Source organism: Chamaea fasciata, unplaced genomic scaffold (assembly GCF_029207755.1).
Source record: "Chamaea fasciata isolate MVZ Bird 193981 ecotype frontalis unplaced genomic scaffold, bChaFas1.0.hap1 SCAF_6, whole genome shotgun sequence".
Lineage (NCBI taxonomy): Eukaryota > Metazoa > Chordata > Aves > Passeriformes > Sylviidae > Chamaea > Chamaea fasciata.
In genome coordinates, this window is record NW_027094091.1 from 63,418,941 (window position 1) to 63,441,201 (window position 22,261).

General features: G+C 38.4%; 1 protein-coding gene and 1 long non-coding RNA gene across 11 annotated transcripts in view; both read right to left on the reverse strand.

Moving 5' to 3' along the window:
- LOC136291488 (uncharacterized) overlaps positions 1-1,810 on the reverse strand; it is a 35,598-nt gene extending 33,788 nt beyond the window's left edge. For 5 of the 6 annotated variants that reach the window (XR_010721565.1, XR_010721564.1, XR_010721563.1 and 2 more), the window contains exon 1: positions 1,731-1,809. This is a non-coding gene — a long non-coding RNA (uncharacterized lncRNA). Of the gene's footprint in view, positions 1-1,730 lie in introns of all 6 variants that reach the window. The other variant, XR_010721566.1, reaches the window with a different exon arrangement.
- Positions 1,811-8,315: 6,505 nt separating this feature from the next.
- Positions 8,316-22,261, reverse strand: part of LOC136291491 (uncharacterized) — a 113,472-nt gene continuing 99,526 nt past the window's right edge. For 2 of the 5 annotated variants that reach the window (XM_066186642.1, XM_066186640.1), the window contains exons 2-5: positions 14,168-14,262; positions 11,104-11,194; positions 10,778-10,980; positions 8,316-10,624 (exon numbers count right to left, since the gene is read on the reverse strand). In XM_066186642.1, coding sequence (XP_066042739.1) covers positions 10,172-10,624; positions 10,778-10,980; positions 11,104-11,152 — 705 coding nt within the window. In that variant the 5' untranslated portion in view covers positions 11,153-11,194; positions 14,168-14,262 and the 3' untranslated portion in view covers positions 8,316-10,171. The remainder of the gene's footprint in view (positions 10,625-10,777; positions 10,981-11,103; positions 11,195-14,167; positions 14,263-22,261) is intronic. The other 3 variants (XM_066186641.1, XM_066186644.1, XM_066186643.1) reach the window with 3 other exon arrangements.

Consider the following 22,261-nt stretch of genomic DNA (forward strand, 5'->3'; position numbering starts at 1 on the left):
AGCTATGAGAGAGCTGGAGGGGATTTTACACAGGCATGCAGTAATGGGTTAAAACTGAAAGAGGGCAGGTTTAGATTAAATATTAGGTAGAAATTCTTCTGCGAGAGTGGAAAGGCACTGCAACAGGTTACTCAGAAAAGCTGTGAATGCCCATCCCTAGAAGTGTTCAAGACCCAGATAAATGGGGCTTGGAGCAGCCTGGTCTAGTGGAAGATGTCCCTGCCCATGTCAGGGAACTTGATGATCCGTAAGGTCTCTTACAAGCCAAACAATTCCACGATAAACGGCAATCACATGGAAAGCTTTGTCTATACATTCCATACACTTGCAATGAATTAACAGTTCAGGAAATGCAGCCTGGTCAGAAAGAAACTCCTGAGAGAGAGATTATTGTTGCAGCACTTGTCACTGCAGGTATGAGCACTTCATTGTCAATATTGGGTTCTTTCAGTGTAGCTTCACACAATTCCAACCTGTGAAAACAAAATAGCCCTGTCTGTCCTAAAGCATGTGCACTGATGAAGCAGCTTGGGGTGATAAATACTCATACAACCCAAAACAGCACAAGAATGTGTCTGCTTATATATACACATATATATAATATGTATATATTTAGCAATGATAATAAATTTCTTAGAAAGATCTTCTACAAACTTAGTAAAGGAAATTACACCTAGAATGTTATTGCATTTGCAATGAAGTTAATTATTCACAGATAGCGAAACACTCCGTTTTAATACAACCTTGACTTGATGGCTAGTAAAAAAACTGTAGCAAAAAGGACAGGGGGAACAAAACTCCTAATCTGCACCTTATTGTTTTCTCACAAAGACAATTTTGAGGAAGCTTTTTGGAGTTTATTTTGCATGTCTGAATTAAAATACATTTAAATATTAAGAAAAAAAATCCTGTAATTCTTCAATCCTGCTTTTGCTGTGACATTTACCACCAAGAGCACTTTTGTATATATATATGTACCCCAGGAGACATAAAATCATATATTTGTTTTGTGAGTCAGAGCAGTAAGACACTGGTAAAACTCCATCTGGCAAGCAAGCAAAAGTTCATCTTTGTGTTTCTGTTATCACTAAACGTTATTCAAGATTCTCATTACACTTATCATCCTAGTGCAAGGTTAATTAGAATTAATAAACGCTGTACTAATCCAAAAGGAAGAAAGGGCAAAGAGAGAAAAACATACTCATTATCACCCATCCAAAATAAAGCAATTTGACATAGGACGCACTGTACAGATGGACCCATCTAGAGCTGAAGATGGAAAAAATCTGTTAAAAATGTAATGCTTCTTTTAGGTTTTGATTTTAATGGCTGAATGACCAATTCTAAGTAAAATATCTCACATAATGGATTCAGTCCAGGACACAGGAGCTTTTAATCCATTGTTGATCTGCTTTGCAACTTTTAGCAAGTAAATTTGTTGCAGCAGCCCTCTTGTTAGTGAGTAGAAATGAGCCCAGACACAGACCTCTTGTTTATCACAGCATGAAAAGGGTCCCGGTTGATTCCTCTTTACAGCTCAGCCATCCTGACTCCAACCATTCACTGACTCTGCCTGCAGCAAGCTCCTACTGGAGGTTTCCCTTGCAGCCTCTGACAGCTAGTTATTTCCTGCTAAACTGGCTGAAGGCTTTTACCTGGTCAGCTAAAATAATACCTGGACTGTGAGCGTAGGTTCCAACAACAGGCTCTGACTGCAAACCCAGACTGACCTCACAGCAGGGGCTTCCTCTCCTCAGGAGTCTTCATCTTCATGATCCAATCCCTTCCTCTTCCTTAAGGTTCCTCCTCCTTCATGATTCCCCTCACCAGCTAACCCACTTCCTTTTATCACACTTATCTTTATTGGATACAGCTGTGATTCCTCAGGGGTGAGGCTGTATTGGTAATTAACACAGCTGTTACTTATCAGGAGTTGAGGTCAGCTGTATTCCCTTCTCCTACATAAATTTTTATGCTCCTTGATTTACTTGTTTATGGAAGAGAAATTAACATTTTTATCCATAATGTAAGACCTCCTAATGTCTCTGGAACTTCCATTACAATGAGATGCTATTTCTATTCCTGCCCAGCAAAGGACCACAAGAAAACTATGTAAAAAAATACTAAAAAACTACAGAACACCAAAAAAAAAACCCCCACAAAACAAAATTTGCTGAGAGCAAGCAGTACTACCTCTTGTTAACACCAACAAGAATCACTGGTTTGAGAGGGGTTTTGTTGTTGCTGTTCTTTGTTTGGGGATGTGTTATTTGATTAGTTGTAGGTTTTAGTATTTGGTATCCTATTAGTAAGGAACATTAGCTGCATTAAGCACTTAGTATGTTCCAAATACTCTAAATATTGGGTTGTCCAAGAGCACTTAAATATTCAAGAAGTGTTTTACTTGTCAAAATTGAAAAAATCCCAAGATATTAAAGGAGTTTTCTTCAAAATCATAAAAAAGTACTTTACAAAGGTAAAATAAGAATGGGCTTCCTCATTTCCTCATCTTCTCACCTTAAGGTAGTGTCTTACTATTAAACTTTTAAACTTTATCTTTTCTATATTCAACTCTTTTCCTCCAGAACTCAAGGAACTTCATTCTTTGTTTTGCTGTCTCACTCCAATGTCAAAAATTTCTGATTTCTACCGGTTGTGTGTAGGATCGAAATTTAAATAAATACATTTTTCAAAAGTCAAATACAAAATGAGTTTTCATACTTTTTTTCTATATACATGCACATATATAAAAAGAAATACAGAAGTTTAATATTTCCAAAGATAAAACTGCTTTTTCCTTTTCCTTATTTAATCCTCCCATTCTCTTTGCCATGACATTTTATGCACGACTCTCTTGAAAATAAACTGAAAAATGGATAAACTTCTTTTCAATTAAACACTCCCTAATCATGCTCTATTCAAGGAGAAGTAGAAGAGCAAAGAGACATTATGCTATTTCTTAAATATCATTGAAGTTTGTGCTACACCAGTAGAAAACTAAAAAGTCTTTCTTGCTTTATCAACACATTACAGTATTATTCTCCTGACTTTTTGTTTTCAAAACTAAACTTCTGCAAGAGCCACTGACAAGACAGATTTGTTATCCCCTCTCTATATCACACATTACCATAGGTGGATGGCTGTATTTAATATTACTTACTTGAGGGACAACTCGACATGCTCTGTTCTTTGCAAGTTCCTAATTTAGTGCTGTGACACATCAATAAACCTGTCATTAAACTTCTTTTCTTTCTGGGTTTGTTTGGATTTTTTTGGTTTTTTTATTAGAAAAAATGTACTTGATGCTATCTGCCTTGTCAGTGAATGACAAATATATATTCACACTTGAAGTAATGGTTTGAGATAGTCAGCAAGACATGGAATTCTGACAGTTTGTGTCTCTGTGACCCTCTTTAGAGAACATATTTCAACTCGATAAGTAACTTGAAGCTGAATTTATTTTATTTATTAGTGTTTGTGAGGCTGTGCTTTAGGATAAACAACAGAAAAATAAGAAAATACTGTAATTGTGAGATGCAATTTATGTTTTAATTTGTGGTGTTCACAGTACTCTGAATCACATGCACAAAGACCTTGCATTTCACGAAGCATCACTATTTTTCCCCCCCAGAATTTGGAAATCCAAATATAAAGGAAAATCTAAAAAATGGTAAAAGACTGTAACAGTCTCCAATCTTAACCAGCTAGTCAACTTCCTACAGATTGCATACAAGAGATGCCTCAGATTACAAGTCACATAGAACTTTACCTTTGCATAAAATATTACTTAGTAATAATTTCTGCCTATTAGTCATGGTAAAAGAGCGTATCTTAGCATAAACCCATTCCTTGGAGACACCACACACTTTCCCTTTCTATCACATCAAAGTTTAGGAACATCTTCTAAGTTAAGACTTTTTGCAACCAGTGGCTTTCCTTGCCATACCCTTCCCACACACACAACTATCTTACACACACAGAGGAGACCACATTAGCTTACCTCAACTTCACAATGCCAACCTCTCATATTAACATTTTAAATTCTCTCACATAAATATTAATGCTGACTTCTGTGTTAAACTAGCATAGAACAGAAATTCCCTATAAGCATCTTCAAAAATATTTCTTAACCCATTATTTTATCTGGGATGTATGCCATTAACTTCACAGCTGACCAAAAGCAGCCAATACTTTTCTTTCTTTCTTTCTTTCTTTCTTTCTTTCTTTCTTTCTTTCTTTCTTTCTTTCTTTCTTTCTTTCTTTCTTTCTTTCTTTCTTTCTTTCTTTCTTTCTTTCTTTCTTTCTTTCTTTCTTTCTTTCTTTCTTTCTTTCTTTCTTTCTTTCTTTCTTTCTTCCTTCCTTCCTTTCTTTCTTCCTTTCTTCCTTTCTTTCCTTTCTTTCTTTCCTTTCTTTCTTTCTTTTCTTTCTTTCTTTTCTTTTTTTTTTCCTTTCCTTTCCTTTCCTTTCCTTTCCTTTCCTTTCCTTTCCTTTCCTTTCCTTTCCTTTCCTTTCCTTTCCTTTCCTTTCCTTTCCTTTCCTTTCCTTTCCTTTCCTTTCCTTTCCTTTCCTTTCCTTCTTCCTTCCCTTCCCTTCCCTTCCCTTCCCTTCCCTTCCCTTCCCTTCCCTTCCCTTCCCTTCCCTTCCCTTCCCTTCCCTTCCCTTCCCTTCCCTTCCCTTCCCTTCCCTTCCCTTCCCTTCCCTTCCCTTCCCTTCCCTTCCCTTCCCTTCCCTTCCCTTCCCTTCCCTTCCCTTCCCTTCCCTCCTTTCCTTTTTCTTTCCTTTCTTTCCTTCTTCCTTCCTTTCCTTCCTTTCCTTCCTTCCTTCCTTCCTTCCTTCCTTCCTTCCTTCCTTCCTTCCTTCCTTCCTTCCTTCCTTCCTTCCTTCCTTCCTTCCTTCCTTCCTTCCTTCCTCTGTTTTTTTTTTTTCTTACAGGGATTATCTACTCTCTGAGATGGAAATTTTCTTTTTGTTCAGTGGGTAGGTAGCTATTAGGATCATGAATAAGAAATTATTTCTCAAAGTCTACAGAGGGAGACAAAGATGTAGAAGATGTCTGATTGGAGAGAAAGTTGTACAGAGTTCAAATGTGTGAGTCATGCCTGGAATCACAACATAGCTATTTCTGTTCTTTTATTCTCTAGCTGCAAAAAATGCAAGTTGGTATAAGATTTTATTAAATCCTTTGTATAGAAAAAAGAAAAAAAAAACTCTTTTTCCTTGTAATAAAACAACAGTTTCAACTTTTTGGATTTTTATCCCTTACCATATATTGAAATTTGCATAAGCATTTGCTATGTGCCACATCACACAGAGAAGTTATCAGATGCATGGAGTTTAATTAAATATCATACAGCAGCCAAAAATTCTTGGCTTTTTGGAATTTTAGTAACAAGCTATGAAGCAATTTACTTCAGGTAATTTGGAAATACTTGGCTCCAGACTTCTGTCTAAAAGCCACATGGCTGATGTGAAATGAGCTAATTGGTGACTGAAGCCCTCTGGCTGGACTCCTTTTCATTTCAGCCCCTTTGTCTGCTGCCTCAGGCTATGGAATAGACGTGAGAAGGAACCCAGCCCATTCTGAACTCTCTGTCCAGCTGGGTGGAAAAGAGGCAATCTCATTGCTGGAGGTCCTGATGGCTGCAGCTCAGACCAAAGTCTCCTTCCAAATTTGGGAGTCCTTATGTTCTGAGTTCTGAGGGATATCAGGGGCTGTTTAATTTCAAAGAGAGAGCAATAACCACTTTTCCCAGTGTTCTGGACTCATTTCAAGGAACAGACATGGATAAAATATTTTTCAATAGTCTATGTATTATTATGAATAAAATTACGTTGAACATATTAATGGCAATTGAGTTTCGCTGGACTGCAAGAAGTTGCAATAGTCAAAGACATAGCAAAGAAAAAAATAATTCAAATAATCTCTATTAAACTCATTTTATTTGGGTCTCTGTCATGTAACTTTAATAACAAATGTCTTTTAATAATGGATTTAAACATTCAGCTTATTCTAGGATTTCAGTCTCCTCTTACTGGATTGTTTTGACATCTCTTCTACAGTGACAGGCAAACTTCTTCAACTGCCTGAAGTCAGAGATATGAGAGAAAATGGTATCTGAAACCCTTTTAAAGGTCCTCTGTACCCAGCCAACACCAGTTCAAATGAAAACTCCCAACACCTGTCCCTAGCCTGCTGCAAAACAGATATAAAACATACAGACTGTGGGTCATGTAAACCTTCTGTGCTACAGTACGTCTGCTATCTCTCCAAACCCCAACATCTTAGAATCTTGCAATTTTCCTGAAAACTTGATAACTTCAGAGATAACTAAGGATCAGTTTTGGTATTAAATCTCCAGAAGATGCTCACCCACAAATGCACCACTCATTCCCTGTTAGAGTTTTCTGCTGGGTGCATGGGGTAACTACAGAAGAGCAGGACCATAACTGTCCATACATTTAATAATTCCCTCCTACAAAGATGTCCTCTCCTGAAAAGTAAATTTCTCTTTTTAACAGAAGGCCTAATTCAGCCAAATTAAACATAGAAGGAATCTACCTGTTATCATTCCCTAAATGAAAAATTCAAGCAAATACCCATTTCAAACTTAGAGTTATGATGAGACCCAAATAACAGGGAAGTCTGCAGTCTCCCAGGGGCTTAGATGAGACACATTACTGGAAAACTCTTCAGTTTACTAAGGCCCTCTGATTATTATCTGCTACTGGTTGTTCAAACTGGTAGCAATGAAATTACAACAAGAAGTCTGAGGCCAATCAAAAGAGACTTCAGGGTCTTGGGGCAACTGGTTGAAGGATTGGGAGCGCAGGCAATGATTTCCTCAATCCTTCAGGAACAAGGAATAATACCGATAGAAATAGGTAGATCCATCAGGTTTAATGAGTGGCTTTGAGGCTGATGTAATCAGAAAAATGTGGGGTTTTTTGACCATGGGATGATCTATTCAACATCTGTTCTATTGACACTTCATGGGATGCCCCAATCTCAGAATGGAACAAGAGCTCTAGCACAGAAGCTAGTGGAGCTCATTCATAGAGCTTTTAGCTAGGTTGGAACAGGGAGAGGGAAAACACCAAGTTTGCCAGGAATGAGTGATGGAATGCAGAGTCAGAGCTTGAGGAAATGAGCACCAATGGGACCCCTCAACTTGCTTCCTGAGGTGTTGGCTACAAAGACACTTAAAATAGACCATAGATCCACTGCAGAAGGACCAACTCTAACTACTTAAACTGAAATTAAGACTGAACCCCAAGGGTAACACATCTTCTCATAGAAAAAAAACTGCAGTGGGATTTTTATTGATCATAATATTCAGAATGTCAGGTTTTTTCCTTTACTGAAAGATAGAGAATCCTAAAGATGAAACTGTACCTTAGGGGTGTTGTAACAGAAGAAGAGGGTGAAGGCAAAGGAAAAAGAAAACAAACCAAAGAAATCATCACCTCAGTTTAAAAGTCTTAAAAACATTAAACTATTCAAGGCCTTGCTAACTTTCATCAGATTCACAAAGGGACACTTCAACTTTAATTTACCATAGCCTAAGCCTATCCAGAAAACAAACAAACAAACAAAAAAAAAAAACCCCAAAACAAAAAACTAGAACAACCAATCTAGGTTAAATTTAACCACAACAACAGCTTTCTTAAAAGTATGCTTGTTCCTTCTTAAGTATGTTTGTTCATTCTTTTTCATCCCTCTCCCACTAGCTGAAAGTTAAAGCTGAAAAAGGAAAAGACTTCAGAATAAGAAAATTTTAGCTGTGTGTCTATCCAAGTATTTCTAAAAATCTAAATCCAAAAGGCTAGAAAAATACTACTATAAGCAAATTGATAAAAATGCTCTTGGGCTCAGTTAGAGTAAGTTTCAGATAAGGATTCAACTTTAGTACAGTAATCACTAAAAAAAAAAAAAAAAAGAATTTTCTTTCTTCTTTTTCGTTATCTCTGGAAGAGATGATGTTGCAATGTAATCGGCTCTCATCCTTCTCCAAGAATCAGAGTGATCATGACAATCACCACACATTGCTCCATCATACTCCATGGCTTTTCCATAGAGAATGGAAAAAGACACTTCATTTTCTGCATTATTTTTTTTGCTTGGAAGTCATGAACGGACTCATTTAGACTAACTGATCATTTAAGCATCTTAGCTTATAAATTCTTTAGAAATACTATATGACTGTATAATTCAAAATAACATGCCAGAGACAGATCTTCCTTTTTTTCTAGGAAGTAACTTTGTTGATTTTTTTTCTAAAAATATTTAGGAAATCATTAAATAATTTTGTATTACAGGGAGATTTAAAACAAAAATCAAAAGAAAAAAGCAAAGGCAAACATAGAAAATTCCCACTCCACTCACAAACAAAACCTTGTACAAACTTTTAGCATATCATTTCTTTTCCGTGGTATTTTATTCTTACATAAGGATGATACCAGCCTACTTTGAGCAGCTAGGTGCCAGTTTGTTAGGTTGTAGGATGATCCTAGTAGACGTAAAATTTCACATCACTTAGCTCCTTTTTGTACATGATTGTAAAGCAATATTTTAGATGCCTTTGGAACATAACCTCAAAAAGTTCTGTTAGAAAAGGTATCTTCTTCTTCCTTCCCTTCAGTCTTGGAGTAGTATCATCACAGAATTAAATTCAGGAGTACTGAATTCCCAGGACACTCCATTATACTCACTGAAATGTGCAAGGCACGTCTCATTCACTCATGAAAACCAGTTTTTTAGGAACAGGGTTAGAAATTGGCAGTTATTACTATGACTTCTCTCACACCCCTAAAAGGTTTTAGACAAAACGGAATCAAGGCCTACACTGGAAAAGGTAAGTTTTGCCTTTAATCATCATCAGTTTTAGAAGCTTCCCACTGAAATTCACAAATTCACAAATATTTCTGGAATTCTATAAACCATAGCAATTAAATGATATGTAAAGCGCTATCTAAGTGAGAGTAAAACTTTCAGATATGTGACTTGTATTCTATTTTGAAGATTATAACATAGATTTGACAAATACCACAGAAAGAGATGATGGCTTTTTTTTCCCCATGAGCAACTCAATATTCAAATTCTAATGAAATAAAAATAAAACAGTTTCTCTCTCAAAGGACATAATTACAAAATGTGTTGGATTTAAAACCAAGGCAGAAATCGATCAGCTCATCTCCTCTGACCAGAGGTTAAAGCAGAGCCCCAGAACTCTCCTTCTCCCTTGCTGGTGTTGGGCAGTGTGTGCAAACGTGGCCTCAGCAGATGAGCCTGTGGGCTGTGGCCTCCCTGCCCGAGCCTGGCCCAAGGTGATTTTCAGGAGAGCCGCTGGGTTTGGCTTCTTGTGGATGCATTCTCCTGCCTTAGTGTTTTTTCCTTGTCCCCAGAGCAGAGGTAATTGAGCACTAGTGTCACCTAGACAGTATCTCAGGTTGTGTTGGGCAGCCCAAGTCCCAGCCCAAAGCTGCAGCCAGGTGAAGGAGGGGTGGGCTTGGGTGGTCTCAGCCTCTTTATTCAGTTTTGCCATAATGGGCAGGTGTCCTTCCTGGCAATGTTGAAGCCATTTCCCACACCATTGCAGTCTCTGACGAGGCTGGTGTGCCCAGAGCCCCTGTGAGGCGCCGTGGCACACACAGATAACCAGATGGAACTAGATGATTTTTGAGATCCTTCCCAACCCAAACTACACTGTGACTCTGGAACATGTGTGAAGGTGTATTTTACCTTAATATAATTAATACCATTATCATCATAATTTTTAAAATTTTCATTATTATAATTATTTGCTACTACTACTACGAATTCTTCTATCTCTTCTTTTTCTTCTTTTGCTATTCCTATTCCTATTCCTAAATCCTATAATCCTATTCTAATTTACTGCTACCATTTCTTCATCTTCTTCATAGTCTTCTTCTTATTCCTATTCTATTTTGTTTTTGTCTTCCTTTTGGAGGGTTTTGTAGGATTTTTGGTGTGATGGGTTTTTTTGGGGTTTTTTTTGGTTGGGTTTTTTTGTGGGTTTTTTGGGTTTTTTTTGTGTTTTTTTTTTTTTTTTCTACTACTATTTCCACTACTATTTTTTAACACAACTTTTATTTGTTGAAGAAGGATTGGTGTGTCACGGTCCTGCAGTTTGCAGCAGGGTCCTGGTCAGCCCTAATCCTGGGGCTGTGGGGCCTGGCAGGGGAAGAACAGTCTGCGCAGCACCCGCAGAGCCCGCTGAAGCCGGGAGAGACATTTCTTCCAGGGGCCCCGCTGCTGGCTGAGGATGCTGACCTCTTGCAGCTGCTCCTGGAAGACACGAGGCCCTCTGTCCTCTAGGGGCGAGGCAGGGAGCAGTCCCCAGGGGCATGGCTCAGATGCCTCATCCTTGACCCAAGCCTGGCAGGGAACTGGCACGAGAAACTCGCCTCCTGCCAACCCTGCCAGTCCTCGTTCTCTGTCTTGGTCTTTGGAGAGCTCCAGGATGCTGATTCCATCCCACTCGTCTTCTTGCAGCAAGGCCTTGTCCCCAATGGTCTCTTTCCAGCCGTACTGCAGGAGATCTTGGTCACCATCATTTTCCTGACTGGACTGCACAGAGGATCTCCTTCCATCCCCTCCAGACAGCTAACGGAAAATAGAGTTGAGAAAGCTTGAGAAAGCTCATGCCCAACGGACTGTTCCCAATCTGACACTTCCTGGAAACTGCTGACATGTCCATGGAACAGCTCGTGCTTTGCTGTACTCTTCCCAGTCAAAGACACTGAGGGAGTTACTGACCTGTGGTTGGGAAAGGCCTTGCGCTGGGCAGACTTTCCAGTCTGAAGCTTCCTGGTAGCTGCCAACATCACTATCGGACAGGTCATCTTCAGTAAATTCATCCCAGTCTGAGAGCATGCTATAAAGTTCAGCTTCTTCTTGGGAGATCTCCTGCGCAATGCAGGCTTCCCCTTGGGATCCTTTACTGTAGCTGCAGGTTTCTGCTGGGGAAAGCTCCTGCTTAATACTGGCTTCCCCTGGGGCCCCCATCATGGTAACTGGGGTTTCTGCTGGGGACAACTCCTGCCCAATGCTGGCTTCCCCTTGGGACCCAGCCTCATACTTACCGGCAACTCCAGGGTACAGCACCTCCAGGTTCACTTTCTCCTCCTCCATGTCTGATCACCAGTAACGCAGAAGGGTCCCAGGAGTCACTCCCTGCGGAGCAAGAGGCTCTCCTGGGACTGGGCAACACCGGGCCCCGCGCCCCTTATATAGCCCTGAGGGCGGGCGTGGCTCCGCCACGTCACCAGCGCCCCGGGCCGCACCGCAACGTTTCACATCGCCCAGGGCTCTGACGGAACAGTGCTACAAAGGGCCACGGCCGGCACCCCTTCAGCAGCCCAAGCCACTGGGAGTGGCACGGAGCAGCCCCCGGAGTCGTGGGCCTCTAGCCCCTTGTCATCGTCTGGTTTTTAAAACGATGAGAAATGCCTCTGCCTGAATTGGGTGCAAATGAGACCGTATGCCGAAGTCAATAGTATGGACTTAATTTAACAAGAAATGAGAGAGAGAGAGAGAGAGAAACAATAAAGTGATGAGAGGAGAAAAAGAGAGCGACCGAGATAGATTAAGTATAGAAAATCTCCCCAGCCAGTGCATGCCAACGGCGTTTCATGGTTGCTCTCCATCAGATCTTGGTACTGAGGGTCCCCGGCACCCACGGAGTTCAGAGGGCTGGCGCACACTTGGGCCGGGTGGCAAGGCCCAGGTACCTCCCCCGGCGGGGACAAGTTTGACAGAGTCTCCTGCAGCAGCAGACTCTGGGTGTGTGTCAGCCCTCAGCCTCACGAGCAGTGCTCTGCTGCGAGGCCCCAGCAATGAGTCTGGGCAGCGCTTTGGGGCTCTGGGATGGGTTGATGGCACCTCCTCAGCTGCCCCGCACGGGAATGTCTCGTGGATGTGGCCTTCCTGGGGTAAGCATTTTAGAGCTGAGCCAGTTTGTGTGAGGGAGAGAGTGAGTGTTACTCCCAAACTGAAAATGTTAGATCCACTGTTGGGGATTAGGTTTGTTCTTTCTTTCTCTAAAGAATTTTTTCCCCATAAGTTACCAAGGAGACCAAGTGTTGGATACTTGAGAGTACTTAACCGAAACAAAGAGGCGAACAAAGTTTGAAGGGGGAGATAACACAGGTAAAAGACAGAGCTTGAGGCAGCTGCGAGCTCTTTTTTTTTTTTTTTTTTTTTTTTCCCGGCGTTCGGGGAGAGAGAGAACGGCTGTTGCTGGCTGGAAGAGTTTCACTGTGGCCAAAGGGATCCAGCCCTGGGAAATCTACTATCACCGGTTCGGCCGGAATCCTGAGTTTTTCTCTGCCACCTGTGGGAGCTGAGCCGCTTTTCTGCCTCGCCTTCGACTTCTTCGGCGCTGCTCCTCTTGCTACAGCGTGACCCAGCACTCCCTGCCTGCCGGGACACCCTGCCATCCCAGCTACCAGCCCGGGACTTTTCCACTGTTTCAGCTTGGTGCTCTGAGGATCCTGCAGGGACACCAAAACCAAACTGCCCTGGGTTTTGTGAAACAAACCCCTCAAGGCTCTTGGTACTGTTGTCGTTTGTTATTAATGCTGTAGTTGTTTGGTGGGGTTTTTTTTTCTTTTTTTTGTGTTTGTTTGCTTTGTAGTACATACTAGTAAAGAACTGCTATTCCTATTTCCCAAATCTTTGCCTAAGAGCCTCTGATTGTAAATTTATAATTGAAAAAAAAAAAAAAAAAAAAGGGTAGAGAGAGGGTTTACACTCTCCATTCCAGAAGAAACTCCAGTTTTTTGGTTTTTTTTTATTACCTGGCAGATATCTGTCTTCCCAAACCACGACAATCCACCTAAGACAAAAGCACTCTTTGGATACAATAAGGTTGTTTTTCTCATGCATGCTATTTACGACATATACAGTAATGAAAAGGCTGTGTGGTTCTATTTTAAACAATGCTTACCTAATTGAAAGGTGTTCAATTTTACTGCACCTCAGCAAAACTTAGCATTATGCTGAAAGTTTCTAAATACTTCAGAAATATATAGTATTTAAGGTTCTGTCACCACTCATTTAAAAATATATTAATTGAGTTAATAACTGAACAAAGTGGTTAACATCAGAAGAAATTAAGCAGCACATAAGAGGCAAAGAAAATTAGCAGTCTCAATGGAATTTTGAATCAGGAAAACATAAAAGAGGAGGAAAAAATTCTTCCTTTTCCTCAGTAAACAAAAGGGGAGGGCTGAATGTAGAGGAGAACAACAAAATCACAATAATGAACTGGAATGTCATGCACAGTAATAAACTTTTTAAATTAGTGATTTTAACTAAAATAAACAGGTAAAATTCTTTCACAGTCTTTTCTTCCTTCGAATACTTGTGCATTAGGCATTCCAGCACCCCTTTGCCCCTTCATGAAGAACATGTTCTGAATTTGCTTATACACTGGGAACAGACATTTACATTAGTACAGCTTTGTTTCGCCTACTGTCCTCTGACACATGCCAAAGATGTTTAATGCAGAAACACATCATCTTTTTCTCCCAGCTTCCCAAGCATCTTGTCTTTTAAATGACTGACAAACTGAGCTAGTTATGCTTTTTTTTTTTTTTTTTTTTTTTTTTTTTTTTTTTTTTTACATTCTGAGCCAACCTGCATGTGTAACACCTCCACTAAAACACTAGAACTGAAATGTCCTGAGAATTATACAAAGTGAATATTTCAAGATGGAGACTATCAACAATGAGGCCAAATCCTGTTGAGTCCTTTCAACTCAGGCAATGGGCTCTGAACCTCACCAGATTAAGCATATCCATCTCCTGCCTGGGCATTCCCTGAGCAGCACCTAGGACTGTAAAATAGGCCTGTATTGTATTAAAGTATTTTAAAGTGAGCTCTTTTCCATTACTGCATGAGTGACCTTCCCCTGAATAAAGTTTTAGTTATAAGAGAATCAGACTTTCTGAAATAATACAGCAGTAAATATAAGATCAAAGTCAGATCATGAGGAAATTTTTCATAGGATAGGCACCAGTAACCAGATTTCCAGCCTTATGTCAATTGTTGCTTCTATGAAGGCATATGTTATAACAGTAATAATACAAAGTTTCAAGAAATCACTTTCGTCTTGGACATACCTAGTCTTTAATCCAAACTCACCTAAATTCTCTTCCAGAACTGTTGCTTCCATGCCTCTGCTTTTGAAATGTGCTAGGGTCATGGCCTAAGTTTCACTATTGCCTGACCCTGCTGCCCTAGAAAGAAATATTGAATTAGCAATGTTAGAAGAGGATTTTCCTTCTAAAATTACAAAGCTTATTTGAAACAAACTGTTTCTTTTTCTAATATTTTGAACCTCTCACGTTACTTTTCATTTGAGACATACTGGCTAAAAAAACATTCAACCCACACCATCACTTAAGACATCAGTCAGTTTGGAACCATTTAATAATGCTTCCTCTTGGTGCCAATCTCCATTATGCAAAGCAGCTCTTTAAAGATTCAGCATTTGTTGCCCTGATTTCTACAGTCCCACCACGCTCATCTGTAACCTGGAATAATGGAAAAGAATGTCATAAGAAATGCAAAATAGCAAAACCTCAGTCTTTTAAAAATGTTTTCTACTTTGTCTACATATTCCACCGATACTTAAAAATTACCACAGCATCTCTCCTATTTCTAAGCTCTCAAACAGAAGTTCTTGGTAAGAGCAGCAAACACTGTGGAGCTGAAGAGCTGAGTAGGCTTTCCATCACTATAGCCATACACTCACTGCAAGCCAGGGGCAGTGACATGGATTGTTCCCAAATTCGTACTGCAATACAGGGAAAGAGGCTTTCTCCCTGTGTTGCAACCTCCCAGGGGGAAAAAAAAAATAGAGAATAGCAGTTTCTACTCTCAGAGCATCACACAAGTGTAGTAGGTCATGCATTTACAAGAAACAAAAGCAGATGATGCATGGTAAAGAAATTTAGTGAAAACAGCACTTCTTTTTTAAGTCCCTAAGTTTTGAAGGATGACTTACTGATCCTCTCCTTAAACTTGCTGGTCATCATCAGGAAGGCCAGGTTTTGTCTGACCTTATTCAATTCAGCTGTAAAGCATTTATTAGCATCAAGAAACTATTTACTGCATATTCCAATAACCCTAAGGCTATGTGAGCAACTGTAAGGTAAGTTCAAGATGATTAATATATTTCTCCTTATAAATTAATTTATTTCAGGCTGGTTAGGACAGTTCCTTCAGTTTTGTATTACATTAAAAATATATTACAGTGCCAAACTAGGACTTGCTTCTGTCACATAGGTATTCTGAATATTTATCTTCCTGTGTTATATCATTTTCATCTATAAATTATACTGGATACTCTGGTTCTGTGTATGACAAATAAACATGCCTAGCAGCATTAATGTAAAATACAGACTACAATTATACTTGACAATTTTTGGTAATTAAAAAGAAAAAAAAAATGTTTCAGGCAATTGTGTTACAGAAATAATAGTAAATAGATTTTTTAACACATTGGCAATTACACGTACCAAACAAACTAAACTTTCAATTGTCTAACACCACCTAGACTGGTTCAGGAAGGGAATTCTTCCCCACAGTTCAGTGTTTGCTCCATTTGCAGCACACAAAACTTAGAAAATACAGAGATGGGGAGGAGGGATGAAATGGTGATGAAAGAAAACTGACAAAGGCACATAACTGTCAATTTACCAAAAAAAGCAATTTCATTAACACAGATATATTTCAAGTGTTTGCTTTTCTATAATACCAGCACTTGCAGATTGTGGAACAGATTTTTAGCCTTATATTAATGCAAATAATAGTCTTTTAATCAGGTTTTCTTCCATTTCACTGATACAGAGTACCACTTGCTAAAGTATTTTTAACACTTCCTTCTGTTCTCCCAATTTCTCCTTCAATTTGTCCATTAATTCGCAATCTATAATAATTGACGTGATATATTATAGCGAGGATACAGCTTTTGACCTTAAAATTATAGTCATTATTTCAGATAATGATTTATGGTTACAGTTTAGATAGACAGACATAGATAATTTAATTTTGGAACACTTCCTAATTCTTTCTTCCTTAAAACTAAGATACAAGATTGGGAAAAAAAAAAAGTTCATATAAACTGAAAACAATTTTATTTAGAAAAGGCGAGAGTCTTAATGGAGATCTTTCTGACTATAATCAATGTATACATAAATAATAGAGATGGACTAATGAGACAATTATTCAGTAGGAGAAAAATTGCTTTCTAAGGTATCATGTACCTTTATAATCTCTATAGATTTTTATGAAATCATTTTAACAACCAAATATCTTACATATGCATAATTAGCAAATTTCTAGAATGAAATATACATATTAAGAAGAGATAATGAAAGTAGATATGAAGACATAAATCAAACTGAACATCTGATTGCAAAAATTCTTTTTCTAAAGACTGCCACAAGGATAACTTTTTCATAGTCATTGCCTGAATTAAATTAGCCATTTTGATTTATTTAAATGTGTAATGCTATTAAGAAAATTGTTTTTTAAGTATCTCAATTCTTCGGATTGAAATAATTATCATTTTTATTGTGATGCTAAGACAGTAATTAGACCTGACACCAGAAAGCTGAATATAGTGCAATGTTTTAATTTATTTGAAATCTCGGTAAATAAATATGGGCTGATATCAGGTCCTTCCTTTTTCTTTATGCAACTCCTTAGTGCAAATTCTGGTGCCATTAATTTTTTGAAGGGACATAGTGAGCTGAGTCCAGTCTTCTGAGAATTACGTGAAACATGTTAACTGAGGAGCAGAACTGCGTGAACTATGTAGTCTTGGTGATTAGGCACCATTTCCTTAGAGAAGACAGGTTTGTCGTAATACATATGGAAGATGTAAAAGGGCACTGTGCTGTCCTTACAAAGGCAGTGTGTCTGGTTGATATCTGCATAGAAGCAAATTTTTGAGAATGCCAGGGAAAACATTTCTGATGGTGAAGATGGATATGAGTAATGGACAGCTGAGTAAGTAAAGGTAAAATAAGGAAATCTTTCTTTCTCAGAAATGTGGCAAAGTCTCCTAATTTTATTGAGGGAGCAAATAAATATTGACATGAAAGAAAGCAAACACAAAAGGCAACTCTGACAGAATTCAGACATTTTTCACTTTCTATATACAACCTTCCTACAAAACCCATTAACTATATTTTATTGAACGTTTTACTCTACCTCATTCGTTACTGTTCAGCCAACAAAAGTAGCCTACAACGAGCCTAACAAGATTCCTGTAGAACTAACTCTCCTGATACTGTGAGAACAATGAAATAAATATGCCTAATATCTCCAAAGCTGTTTTCATGTGCTGAAAAGAATTTTTAAAAGATGAGGAAATACTGGAGGAAATGATCCTGAAAGCATTAATGAGATCAAAATTGGGTAATACTGTTCATCGTTTGGAGCATATATTGAGTGTTTTGAAATTAGCAGTGAAGGCAGTTTTTAAAAAAGCCTACTCTAGCATCACACTGATCAGTGACTCTAACATCCTTTACCCTGACCAAGATAGAACTTTGAGGAGCACTGGTAAGCAAGTCTGCTGCTGCACATCAGCAGATCAATACTGACTTTACGCTAGTTAAGGACTTTCCACTCAGTTTCTCTCTGAGATGTCATTTTCACTCTCTATATAAACTAACATATACAATCACCAGAGGATGTTGTTAATGCAGTATGAGTGAAAGATCACCAGAGATGAGAAATTGCATCTAAAATATGAGTTAATCTTCACTGTTTTCAATTACTCCAAGACAGGAAAGGAACAAGTTCAAGTTAATCCCAGACTCAGGAGTACCATCAGTGAGGGGCCATCAGCTCAGCACATGCACAAATCAAATAGTTTTCCCTCAGAAATATTTCTCTAACTGTACTCATAAACAAAACCCTAGATAAACTAAAAATCACATGGATAAGATCTGCAGTGTTATTTGGCTCAAACTAGTATTCAGTTCTTGCTGAACGCAAATACCAAGTAACTATGCACTGACAAATATTTATGTAATGGACCTTATAGAGGAAACAGGATCTGGAAAAGAATAATTGCTTTGATCTCTAAGATCCAAAAATAATCTATTGAGATGGCTGAGAGTGAAACGCTTATAATATTAAACCAAAAGAAGAATTCAAAACTCTGACATAACATCTGCAGATTAAATAGCAGAATGCATGTCCAAAGTTGTTACTCCAGACTGGAGAAGGACAGCAAAGAGGCAACAAGAGGCATTAAAGTAACTTGGATTGCAGCAAAACATACCTGGTGAAGATATTCAGAGCAGCAATTGAAGAAACAACTGCACTTTCCTCCCTCTCTGCTCTTTGGGTGTCACGAATCCTTTGGCAAGCCCAGAAGGCTTTTGCCCCTCAAGCATTCCCAAGAGGAAAGCCTGGGAGATGCGGACTTCCAAATTCAGAAAGTCCATGACATTGATATGAACAAAACATCAGTGACTATTCCTATTTGAGGTAAAAGATCAAACACTCCTTCTGTTTGCCACTTGACATTAGGTTGATACTTTTATCAAGGAAAAGTTGTCTTGTGGGCCTAGTTAAGAGATAAAGGTAAGGGTGGCAGGTGGCTGCAGCACCCAGACACATCAGTGGGGTTCAGCAGGATCTCATGCTAGCCCTGGACTCTTCAGCGCAGTCAGGGATCATAAAGAAAGGAGGAGATCAGTTACATCACAAAGTTTGTTGACAATAATTAGCCTGATCTTAAAACAAATCAAAACTGTTTACACTATTTATAGAAGACTGCAAAGTTGAATCACTGAGGAATAAATCCTAGGTAACATGCTTTCAGAAAAATTTTTTTCTACAAATTCACAGAAGATTGCACTAAATATTCTCAAAAACCAAGGTGTCAGTATTCTGAGAAGAATATCACAATGTGTTTCATGTACAAATATTTTGTATCCAGATATCACTTAGTGGGAGCAGTCAGCTACAACATGGCGGGTCATTGTGTTGACTCTGTACATGCACTTCCACGTTCAGCTGTAGTGAGAATCATCTACCGGAAACCTGCTCCTTTCAGGACAGCTGTAAGATGAGACATTTTACACACTCTGTACAGAGTCTTTTCTTCCTTCAAATAGTATTTGTATGGGGAAATAATTTTTTCCTGAATACAAACGCCCTTTCTGATCCAAAGATTGTCATACAAGTGCCACTACCTCCCAGCTGCGGAAAGACTATTTCCTCCCCTTCTGTCTCAGCAGTGAACTATCTTTAGTAGCTTTGACACTGATACATAGAAGTGTGACCTTATGGGACAAAGACATTAAGTTTGATTCAGTAAAAGCTTAATTAAGAGGGCACTTGGATCAGTAAGATCATAGAAGCCTGACTTTTTTTTTAAGATGGCAAGATTCCACTAAAAAGAATGAGAAATTCCCTTGTGTATATGCTAACTTAGACAATTTCACATACAGAATCAGCAAATGCATTAAACAGGGCACTAAATGCACTTAATTTTGGTCCTCTATTAGCAAGAACTTTTCTATTGATTACAATAAACCCTAACATACACACATTTGGTGAGATAATGCAAATCATCAGTATTTTTTTTTAAAGAGGACTGCAACTCTCAATTACAGACTTAACCAGTGATCATTTACATGTGCACAGTCATCATTATTTGCTTGTATGGGTAGTTAAATAAGATTTTTTTTTTAATTAAATTTCCTATTAACAGGCAAATTTTGAGGATTTTATTCTCCCGTCCCCACTCTGGAAAAAAATGTCAGCATAGCTCTTGCAGTCTCTGTGTTTTGAAATACCTTCAAGACTTTTAGAGTGATATTTATTTTATATAACATAAAGCATGAAATCAAGAATTAAGTTTTGTAGCAAACAAGGGTACATAGGAAATTTCAAATTTATATCTCGTGGCGCTTACTGCTTTGATTCATCCAAGCCAGTGATCACTGGAATAATTCCATTGGGAGATTTTTCCATAGTCTATCACTAGTCACTTCCCAGAAAGGTTTTATTTCCTATTTAATTCACTTTTACCCTTAAGTCTCATTTCATTACTTAGGCCAATTCAAGCAACGCCTGAAAATTCTTCCTCCTACAGAACATTAGTTGGTTTTGTTTCTCTGCATGTTTCTGGAGATGCTGTGCAAGACCTGCACATGATACAGATTGCCAGAGTCCAATTGATTTTAGCAGAGATCTAAAAGTTTGTATCAGCAGAATATCTGCCCCAACCTATATCCTCTATTTATGACCACCACTGAAGTCACACATTGGAAAAGAGATTTATTCCTCTAATCCATGACTTAGGGATAATATGAAACTACATCTCATCCTAAATTGCCCCAAGTGCTACCTCCTGACCTATCTATTTTCCTGCATTTCAAGTTTTAAGTCAATATTTTATTTTCTTTTTTATTTTTTTATTTTAAAGGATGGAAGTGAAGAAAGAGATTTTTTTTTTCTTTGCAGGCCATCATAACACAGTACCAACTGCACTTAACTTTGAAAGGTTGTTTTAACCCTTGTGGTGGATCATTAATCTTCCACTGGATCCAAGAAATCTCCTTATTACATGAATAATCTAGCATCCCATTACATGAATCTCATAACTGAAGAAAAACTAAAGATAACTGAAAGAGAAGTGAAAGAGAGGGAGGAAAAACGGCATTAAAAAACTTTGATAAAAGCTTTTACAAATAATAAATAAATTAGATTGCATGAGGGGTTGAAGAGTAAGTTTCAAACAGGTTCTTGCTTTCTTTCTAATCTATCCTCCCTCTCTTCCCCTATTTTCATAAAATCTGAATAGTGAAGCAAGAACAAATTAAGCATTTTCACTTAATTAAGCAGAGATTTCAAGTTAATTCATTTTATAACAGTATGGCCTTTGTGGAAGCCAAGTAAAGCATAGTTTTAATAATCTCCATTTTATCTACCTTTTACTTAAAAGAAAAATTAGTTGTGGTGACTGATATGGTGTCTCAATGGGAGAATGTAGTTATAAAAGCTTCATCCTGATACAATTAACCTTTGACGGGGTGTTTTAGGTACTTGGACCGCTTTCATATTTCCTACATTCTAATGAGAGTTACAATAAATAAAGACACACCACTATTCCAAATTTATGATCCTCCCACCTTCCACCACCTTTTTGGAGCTGTGACTTCAGTAGTCCATATTAAAAGCTCGAAGAAACACCGATACTGGTGGAAAAAAACCCGGTTGGGTCCAGCTGCTCAGCTGAAGGGATAAGAATATCAGATGCAACAACACAGAACAAGTTCTGAGTAAGTTTTAAGAGATCATGCACAAAGACATTGTGCTGGAACATTGGCTGATGTTGACATTGACTACAAGGAATTCTACTTTACAATGCATGAATCAGAAATATTTTTAAAATATAAGAAAGTGCAACAAATCCTTTCAATTTAGCCAATTGTCTTTACCATCTATTAACGTAATTAGTCATATTCTTCCATTGTAAAAACTGTATTGAAAGATTTTATATTCTAAAGACGAAATTCTCACTTAGAAGAGCATATTAATACTCCAAAGAGACACCAGGGCACATTTTATGAGGCCATTAAAGGATGGCTTGTGCAGCTGAAGGCAGCTGGAAGGACCTACAAAGTAGGTATTAACAGCCCGTAAACCACGCCCTGGCCTCTCTGGTGTCTTTGGGAATTGGAGACAAAAAAGTTATCACTAGATGAGATCATGCAAAGTCCTGCATCACTCCTTCACAGACATTCATGTTAATTCTGAGAAGAAAACACTTGGAAAAGAGTGGGTGGTTTTTGTTCTGAGGTTTTGCTTTGTTGTTTTCTTTTTTTTTTTTTTTTTTTAGTTGATTAAATTGATTTTTAAAAAGCCCACTCCCACACATCAAATTACACATGCCACTTTCTCCTACAGCAATGCAACACAAAGGGCCTGCCTGCATTAACAATTCCTGGAAATGTGATAGAACAGAGAAAAGGGCAGGAGGAATAAGAAGAGAAATTGCTTTTAATCTAGTTTTTTTTTGAAAAATTACAGAAGATGTCCTGAAGGCATTTTGCTTCTCTTTCAGCTTGTGTCCCTGTGTTTATGGCAGCACCCCGCTCCTCCACAAGAGACCATGTCTTTGTTCGGTCTGAGGAACTATTAGCTGACAGGGTAAGATTTCTTTTCACTACCGTTAACCAAAACATATTCCTGTCAGAGCTG